The following is a 9925-nucleotide window of genomic DNA, read 5'->3' as shown; positions in this document are numbered from 1 at the left end:
CCCCAAAAAAAGTCCAGGTAGGTAGCCAGTCAGGTCAGCTATTTGCATTGATTAGGGCTATTGCCCTGTTGTAAAAGCTGTCCTTGAGTCTATTTGTTCGGGACCTCAGCAGCCTGAACCTCCTGCCAGATACTGTGCTGTAGGATGCTGCGTGCCCTCTTGAGACACCGAGTGCTGTACAGGTCCTTCAGGGAGGGAAGAGGATGTCCAATGATTTTTTGGGCCATATTGATGACCCTCTGGAGTGCCTTTCTCTGTCCTGTGGTGCAGCTGGAGAACCACACACCGATGCAATATGTCAGCACACTTTCAATGGAGCAGCAGTAGAAGACGGTCAGCAGCTCCTTCTTCAGGTCCATTTTTCTGAGGATTCTCAGAAAGTGGAGACGCTGTTGGGCCTTCTTTAAAACCGCAGAGGTGTTAGAGCTCGATTGGAGGTCTGTGTCTATGTGCACACCCAGAAACTTGAAACTGGAGACCCTTTCCACACACTCTCCGTCGATGCTGACAGGCTGCAGCTCATACTTCCTCCTTCTGAAATCAACTACCAGTTCTTTTGTCTTGGTGGTATTGAGGTCCAGGTTGTTATCTACACACCAATCTGACAGTCTCTGAACCAGTGTTGGGAAGGTTACTTTTAAAATGTATTTCATTACAGAATACAGATTACATGCCCTAAAATGTATTCTGTAACGTATTCTGTTACGTTACTCAATGAGAGTAACGTATTCTGAATACTTTGGATTACTTAATATATTATCATGCTGTTTACAACTACATGAATGTACTATTGCTGTGATTTATTACTGTTACTGAAGGTCCGCGGCTCCGAACCGTAGTAAAGGGACCTCTGGCTAATATGGTGGGTTCTGTGTCGGCTCGTAGCTGAAAACTAGCTTTACTTTGTTGTCTGGGTCAACTTTGCTAGCAGAGACAGAGAGAGGTGTTGAAAGGCTGCTGCAACAGAACTTATTGTTTCAGAGGAAAACACGAACACGGTGTACAGTCGAGTCTTAATAGCTTACTTACAACTGGGCTCGTCAGGCGCTCTTCTTGGCTGCAGTGGTTATTATTATATTTACATGCTTCCAGCTCCCGTTTCTGCTCGATGACAGCTCGTACTTTTCCTTTTTCTCCCTCCCCCGCTCACAGACACATAACGTGTATGGCAGTCCATTCTCCCTGCAGCACGGACTACACTGCCCATGATGCTACATTCTTTAGAGCTATACCGGTAGCATTCTGCCTGTTAGCTTAGCACAACAACAACAAAAAGGCCTCTCTCACCCAGGAAACACGCAGAGAGAGAGCGTTACCCTGTAACCATGGCAACCGTAACCTGCCGCCTGGAACAACAGAACGTAGCTGTCAAACAAAACCCAAACAGTCCTGACCCGCCACAATATGAAACAGGGAAGTACCGCCGTGTAATCCATTTATTTCAACAAAGTAACTGTATTCTAAATACCACCTTTTTAAACGGTAACTGTAACGGAATACAGTTACTCATATTTTGTATTTTAAATACGTAACGGCGGTACATGTATACCGTTACTCCCCAACACTGCTCTGAACTTCAGCTCTGTACGCTGTCTCATCTCCCCCAGAGATGAGCCCCACCACGGTGGTATCATCTGCAAACTTGATGACTGTCTGGGTGGGAACTAACACAGTCATGTGTGTACAGAGTGTACAGTAGGGGACTCAGTACACAGCCTTGTGGAGAGCCGGTGTTAAGGCTGAGGGCTGAGGAAAGATGAGGCCCCACTCTAGCTCTCTGTACATGGTCTGAGAGGAAGTCTCTGATCCAGTGGCAGGTGGTAGAAGGAAGTCCAATATCCAGCAGTTTAACTATTAGTCTGTCCGGGAGTATCGTATTGAAAGCAGAGCTAAAGTCAACAAAGAGCAGCCTGGCGTAACGGCCCTGCACTTCCAGGTGAGAGATGGTGGTGTGGAGCGTTGTAGCAATGGCATCTTCAGTTGATCTGTTAGCTCTGTATGCAAACTGGAGCGGGTCGAGGTTGGGTGGCAGGCAGGACATGATGTGACATCGGACCAGTTTCTCGAAGCACTTCATTATAACAGGTGTTAGAGCAAATGGTCAGTAGTTGTTGAGGCTGCTAATGTTAGTACGCTTTGGCAGTGGGACAATTGTGGCTGACTTTAGGCACGGCGGGATGCAGGACTGGGACAGTGAAGTGTTGAAGATCTTAGTGAAGACCCCAGCCAGCTGGTCTGCACACTCTTTAAGGACCCTTGCGGTTACCCCATCTGGTCCGGCGGCCTTCCTGGGGTTCACTGCCCTCAGTGTGCGCCTCACTTCATATTCCTGCACTATGAGGCTTGGGCTGCTGCTGATGTGCGATGTTTTTGCTGCTGCTGCCTCTGGTCCCTTCACCTCAAAGCGTGCGAAGAAGTGGTTCAGCTCCTCCGCAAGCGCTGCGTTACCCTCAGTCAACGTGGTATTGCAAGGTTTGTAGTTGGTTAAGTGCTGAACTCCCTGCCATACCTGTCGTGAGTTGTTGTTGCTGAAGTGGTCTTCGATCCTTCTCATGTACGCTGCCTTGGCTTCTCTGATGCCTCTTTTCAACTCAGATCTGGCTGCACTGTAATGCATACCATCACCGGATCTAAAAGCGGCGTCACGTTGCTTCAGCAGGACCTGGACCTCTTTAGTCATCCAGGGTTTCTGGTTGGAATACACCTGGAGACGTTTGTCCACAGTGACACTGTTGACACAGAAGTTAATATATGAGAGCACTGATGTTGTGTGCTCTTCAAGGTCCTGATGTTCTAACACGCTCCAGTCTGTGTTTTCAAAACAGTCCTGCAGCTGATGTGATGCACCTTCTGGCCAGTAGAGGGGTTGCTCTGTAACCTTTTTGGATGTTGCTGTATGCTTTATCCAGTGTGTTTTCCCCCCTCGTTGTACATTTAATATGCTGTTCAAATCTGGGGAATACTGACCTTAAATCAGCATGGTTGAAGTCCCCAGCTATAATGTGCACTGCGTTTGGATGGGAATTCTGCTGATTGCTTATTGTCTTGTGCAGCTCCTCCATGGCCGAGTCGGGTGGTACATACACGGCCGTTACCATGACAACAGTAAACTCGCAAGGTATGTAGACGGGTCCGCACTTCACAGTCAAATATTCCAAATCCAGGGAACAATGGCTTTCTGCCTGTGTATATCTGTACACTCCTGTTATGTCCTAGCTGAGACACCACAGGCAAGAGGATGGACGGCAGAGAAGACAAGGAAGTCCAGAAAAGAAAAACAAATAAATAAAAAAGAGAAAAGTGGTACCCTGCTGTGTATGTTCTTACTTGGACTCTCAATATGTATCTTGTATTGTATGACACAGCTTCATCTTGTGGCCAGACGAAGTAACAGCACTAGTCTAACACTTAAAATAGATAATTTTTCTTTTACGTTTCTGTTAGTTTTATTATCACAAAAGGTCAGTATTTGTGAGTGAAAAGATTTTCAAAGTTCAGAATAGGTATTACTTTTAAAGATTGGCTATGTGACAGGCAAAAAGTGTCAAATGTAGGAGACTGCAGACAGGATTAAACTAGCAACACAGACACCTCAGTCTCAGTAAAAATGTACTAAACCAAAATGTTTTTTCTGAAGTTTTTTTTCCCCTTACTTCCCTTAAAAGTAAGGGAAGTAACTTTACTTTAAATGGAATGTAGTTTAGTTTGAAAAGTATACTGTTTTGTTTCAGTTAGTCTTCATCATTCTTCTAGGTTTTTTTAATTGTTATTTTTTAAATGGATGTAACTTAGTTAGTGATGCAACACATTTTGATGATTTTCTGTGATCTCATATTGTAACATTCTAAAACTCACAGACTCACACTTCCAACTGAAAAAAAAACCTCCTCATAGATTTACTTTACTAAGCTGACCTGGTTACCAATAGACATGTCGAAGAAGACAGAACAGGGAAAAACTTGCACAGACTTAAATTTTCACAGAAGAGAAATGGAGAAAAAGATGAGTGACTCGGTATGCAGAGCCCTGAACAAATTCCATCATGATGGAAAACTGTGTGATGTGGTGCTCGTAGTGGACAATGTTATGTTTGACGCCCACAAGATCATCCTCAGTAGCTGCAGCTCATACTTTTGGTGAGTAGGTTAGTATCAGTAAGAAACTCCGTGAGTAACCAAATTCAAAGGTACATAATGTCTCTGATTGTGAAAACTAATACAAAATACAGTTTAAGTCATAATTTTCAAGTCCTTCTTTCTATTTAGAAGAGGGGTCTCAAACTTAAATGAGCTGTGGGCACGGTCACCTCACTGGATGGCTGCTTTCGTAGTGCAAAAAGTAGTGCAAAAAAAACAAACAAGAAAAAAACCAACAAATATTTCCAAAAATGTAGTGTTTTGTTTGTTTTTTTACATTTGAAATATTGTGTAACAAAAAAAAAAAAACCCACCTAAAAACGTGAACTGAAATGTTTTTCTCTCACTCTTAACTAACTAAATTAAACTTTCATTAAACTACCAAATAAACAAATTGGTACTCTCTTTCTGGCCAGACATGTGGCAGGACTTCTGCAATAGTTTTGTTTGTGTTTAACAAAATAAAAATGCAGACATAAGCATTCACATTAGCTTTTAACTGCTAGTGAAGATTGTTTTCTTTACAAAAACTCTCTCACTGAACTAACACAGCCAATGCCTCAACATGTATCTAACCTTTGCTCATATTGCCTTCATATTAAATAATGATTTGCTTTTTAAAGAAGTTATTTTAACATTGCACTCAACAACAAACAAATCCTCCCTAACAAAAAAAGTAACTTCAAGGGCCAAACTGCACTATATTTCTTCACATCAATATACGACCCACAAGTAGGGGTGACGTAGGCCGCAAGTGGTCCGCAGGCCACGAGTTTGAGACCCCTGATTTAGCTTTGGTCAGCCTTTCTTGGTTGTTTGGCCTTCACTATACCGACTGTGGTATGTGTGACAACATAAGTTCCTCAAGGCTTACGATTAATGGGAGTGTTTGTTGTGGTATTACAACGTGTGGTATGGGAAAGAATCCTGGTCCAACAGATTATACAGTATGGGATGTTGAAACTTGAAGTCAGCACTGCAAAAAGTCTACCTTAAAACCATGATGGAGACAACTTTTGTCTTGCAGCAAAACTTCTACAAAAATTTGCATGGTCCTAGAAGTGTTAAATGTCCTTGTAAGATATTTTTAACCAAATTAAATTTTCATTTTATCAAGAAAAAAGTATTTATCCAAAGCATATATATATAATTATATATTTTTGAATATGTATCAAGGGGCACCTGAAATTTTACTCATGCAAAGCCAAAGAGCACTTTTTCCTGTTTATTTGCTTTTAACCCCCAAAACAAACTAAAACCAAACAAACTCGGGTTTTCATTTGTGAATATCTAGAGGTCCTTTGAGATAAAAAAAACAAACAAACAAACAAAAAAAAAAACCCACAGTCACATGTATGTGTAAAAAGTCTTTTGTGCAGCCACCTTTTTTATTTGTGCAGCACTTTGATGTAACCACACCTACAAGAAGAACCACCCTGGAAGTGGCGACACACTCACTGGAGGTTAATTGTGTGCAGATCCATCAGAGTTCAATACTTTAATAGTTCCCAGGATTGGTACATTTTTAACTGTCAGGACCTGTCGTGACCTTTCGCACCTTCTCCTGTTGGTACGGTTGCAAATCTGTGTATCATTGAAGAACCAGCTAGAAATGGAGTTTGGTCAGAACGATAAGTGACCATTAATATATCTGTGGGCACTTGAATTCCATCACATTTCTAAATCTGCTGTTAGTCTGACTACAGGATAGCCTCACATATTTAAGTAAGTGATAATTCCACTGAGTAAAGAAAAGAAACAAAAGTTTTTGTGTTCAGATACACTTAAGGTACCTAATGTGAAGGTTCTCATATTGCACAAACATAAACATTTTATTATTACACTGAAAAAGTCCCTTGGAAGTGATGAAATATTTCTCCCACTGAAAACGCTACGTCCAGATGAACACAATCAACTTTTTTGGGATTTCCTTACTTGGATGATGCATGCATCAAGACATTATATTAGATTGTAGTTACTAATTCATTAATGTGTACATTAATATTTCAGCTGGAGAAAATGTTATTTACTTAAATGTAAGCTTTATTTTTAATACTAAAGCATAATCTAGCACTAAACTAATATTATAAAATATACTTCCTGAAAACCTGATGTCCTCTAAATCCCACAGCACTCTCTTCACTGGAGCCTGGGCTACTCCGGAGAAGTGGATGTACACCATTCCTGGCGTGTCATCTGAGATGATGGACGTCATCATCAATTACGCCTACACCAAATCTGTTCCTCTGACAGAGGATAACGTGGTGCCCATTTTAGCAGCTGCAGACCAGTTCTTGGTCCCGGGGATAATTCAGGCCTGCTGCTTCTTTCTGGAGGACCAGCTGTCTCCAGAGAACTGCATTGGCATCTGGAAGTTGGTGAACTTCTACTACTGCCCTGAACTGAGGAAAAAGGTCTTCTTCTACATCCTGCATCACTTTGAAGAAATCATCGGTATCACAGAGGAGCTGCTTGATTTCTCTGAGCAGCAGCTAGCCGCTGTACTTGAGAGCGATCACCTCAACGTGAAATGTGAAAACAGAGCATTTGAAGTCATCCTCTTGTGGATTGACCATATGCCTGACCAAAGACAAGGAAGTATCTCTGTGCTGCTGCCCAAGGTAACTTAACCACAAATCAACTGTAGCTGTAGTCAGCTTAATAAAACATGTAGTCCAGGCACCATAACTGCCCTGGTGACTTGATGTAATACCAGATTGTACCACATGATCGTAAAGTAAGTCAGCATAAAATGGGGTTACGGTTAAAAAGAAATGTCAAATGTTATAACAGCAGAATATTATATCTGAAAACATATCAACACATATGTTAAATTGCTCCCCACTAGTGGTTTAATTTGAATTACAATCTGTTTAGTCAGTAATTGGATCATTTTGTGTGAAAATCAGTGTGATTCCGCAACGCACTTGGTTTTTTTTTACACTTAAAGCAAAAAAAATAAATTAAGAGGAGTGACATTTTTTCATTGAGGTCATTATGAGATCACATTAAGCTGCATGTGACTTAGTTATAAATTAGCCTGACACCTTTGCCTTAAACCCTCATTCTTTGTTTGTCCAGGTACGTCTCACCTTGATGACCTCTGAATACTTCCAAAACAGCATCATGAACAATGCCATGATAAAGAACAATGCTGAATGCATGTCCATCATCAATGAAGTACTGGAGGTGTTTCAAGCTTGTGGTCTCAACAGACGTCCACAATTCATTTACAGTAGCTTGCTGAGCCGGCCACGTCTGCCTTCTTCCATCTTATTGGTCACTGGAGGCAAAAATCGCTCCACTGCACGATGCAGCTATGAGGCATATGATTACCAAACCAACAGCTGGGCCACTGTGGCCTGTGACATTCATCGTGCTCACCACGGAGCCGTTACCCTGGACGGCTTTGTCTACTTAATTGGTGGCTGCAACCGTGAAACTAACTTGAAAACTGTGCAAAGACTTGATCTCAGCAGCTCTACATGGCAACTTGTGACACCCATGTACAATGCCCGGTGCTATGTCAGCGTTGTTGTGCTGAATGGATGCATTTACGCCATGGGAGGCTTCAACGGAGAAATTACCCTGAGTTGTGTTGAGTGCTACAAGCCTGAGACTGACCAGTGGACCTTCGTGGCAAGAATGAATGCACAGCGAGCTGCAGCCAGTGCCGCAGTTCTGCATGGAAAGGTAGGTGCAAGGAGACATGACTGAAAGCAGTGACCAAACTATGTTGTTTTCACTTCATTGTTCAGTCTGACAACATATTTCTTTAAGCTAGACTATAGGAACAATTTAATGACTTTTCAGGCTCAGTGAATGGTGTAATATCATCCTAGAAGCAACCACTCCCATCAGAATAGAGATTTTTCTTTCATTTAGAGCACCATTCTATTGATTTGACACTTCTCTCCAAGGTGGACCCAAACAAAGCCACTATTAAAGAGATAACATATGCCCTAAAACTGTTTTCCAATTATTTTTCCTTGAATTTGTAACCTCTCTCTGTATGTCCTGTAAAAATGCAGTAATTGTTGATATTCCATTTCATTTTCCGCTATTAGATAATATATCTTTATTCCTGAACCTGCCTACCAAACTCTGACTAACTCTTCATGGATAATTAGCTACTTTCCCTTTCAGCTGCTTCCTTTTACCGCAGGTTAATTTCTCTTAATTCTTTCTACAGGTTTATATCTGTGGGGGTTTCTATCAAACTTATAGCCTCTCTACAGCTGAATGCTACAATCCAGACACCAACCTGTGGACCACAATTGCTCCCATGATGTGCAGCCGAAGAGGCCTAGGAGTTATTGCTTACAAAAACCAGATATATGCAGTAAGTGTACCACAGTAATTTTATTGTACTCTAGAGTAACTTTGCAAGATTCACAGTTTAAAATAATTGTTATTTCTGTTAAACTGAGCCTCGGCGCAGCTCCCAGTTCATTGCTTAGTTAATGTAGATTGCATACATAAAATCATGAACTGTGCATAGCCAAACACCTACACAAGCTGAAAGAAACTTACCACCATGAATCCGACTTTAGCATTATAGAGCATAGATTGCATGACATAAATCATCCACAGTCCCCCCACGGTAGTTGTCAAATCTAAAAACTATCCTGGTGCTTTGTTGTCTGTTGCATGTCTTCTTCTTCCTTTACTTCATGTTCCTTTCTCAGGAGCTTCATTTAGACTCTGGTCACTGGGGTTATGTCATTTAAAGTGCTGAAGGTTAGAACGTGAATACAGAGAAGTTATTCAGACTTACTAACAAATCTTTCCTAGTGGCCACTAGCAGCATTGCAGTGAGGAAAAAAAATGTCCGAAAGAGTTGTATTTCATAGTTGTTGTTTTTTTAATTCAGTGGTACTTCTTTCTTCTGAAACTATGAACTCATGCCACTCTCCCACTCCCAGGTTGGTGGCACCATTAATGGGTACACTCCACTGCGTATTGTTGAGGCCTACAACACTATCACCAACAGATGGCGCGTCCTGCCATTTATGCGTCACCCTCGCAGCCACTTTGGAATTGAGGTTGTGAATGACCAGCTCTTTGTGGTCGGAGGATATGATGGCTTTCACCCTACGTGTTCTGTGGAGCGCTACGATGGGGAGGCTGGTTGGTGGTACAGGACCTCGGACCTTGCGGAGTCCCGCAGTGGCCTGAGCTGCTGCGTGCTACATGGATTCTACAGCTTGGCGGAGAATTTGTTCCCTCGTGGTCCCCTAATGCTGCCCAATGTGGATGACGAAGGTGGAACCTTCTGACTTCAGCTTGCCTGTTATCATAGTAGCATTTTAATTAATTAATAATAAAAATATTTTGCATTATTATTACTTTATCTCTATATTTTTATGTTTTATGTGTATTGTATTATAGTACGATTTTGGTCAGATTTATATATCATGGATAAGTATACATACATACATACAGTATATATAAAGAGAAAGTGGGATAGTGAGGGAGCTGAAGAAATTAGGCAGGACTACTGGGAGGCTGGTTATACAGCAAAAAGAGACATAGCAAATACACCTCTACCTCTCAAGCAGGGGTCTCAAACTTAAATAAGCTGTGGGCCAATGCTGGCCCCGTCATCTCATTGGAGGGCAACTTTAGTACAAAAGAAACAAACAAGAAAATACCCACAAATATTTCCAAAAATGTAGTGTTTTGTTTGTTTGTTTTATATTTCAAATATTGTATAACAAGACAAAAATACAAACATGAGCAAAATGTTTTTTTCCTCGCTCTTAACTAACTGAAGCCTTTCATTGAAC

The 9925-nt window shown here is 41.5% G+C and overlaps 1 protein-coding gene across 2 annotated transcripts; it reads left to right on the top strand.

Moving 5' to 3' along the window:
- The first annotated feature begins 2882 nt into the window (after window positions 1–2882).
- LOC146518227 (kelch-like protein 10) lies at window positions 2883–9463 on the top strand. 2 transcript variants are annotated; one of them, XM_085159796.1, is made up of 5 exons: window positions 2883–3118; window positions 6268–6757; window positions 7218–7829; window positions 8329–8478; window positions 9062–9463. In XM_085159796.1, exons 1-5 carry the CDS (start codon window positions 2979–2981, stop codon window positions 9413–9415), a joined length of 1746 nt encoding a protein of 581 aa, XP_085015922.1. In that variant the 5' UTR covers window positions 2883–2978; the 3' UTR covers window positions 9416–9463. The 2 variants fall into 2 exon arrangements, with proteins under 2 accessions (XP_085015922.1, XP_085015921.1); XM_085159795.1 differs by lacking the exon at window positions 2883–3118 and adding an exon at window positions 3798–4136.
- Window positions 9464–9925: the final 462 nt, after the last annotated feature.

The sequence above is a fragment of the Neolamprologus multifasciatus genome, chromosome 5, assembly GCF_963576455.1.
Source record: "Neolamprologus multifasciatus chromosome 5, fNeoMul1.2, whole genome shotgun sequence".
NCBI classification, from domain to species: Eukaryota; Metazoa; Chordata; class Actinopteri; order Cichliformes; family Cichlidae; genus Neolamprologus; species Neolamprologus multifasciatus.
The sequence above is the reverse complement of the archived record's forward strand: the minus strand, read 5'-3'. Positions and strand labels throughout refer to the sequence as shown.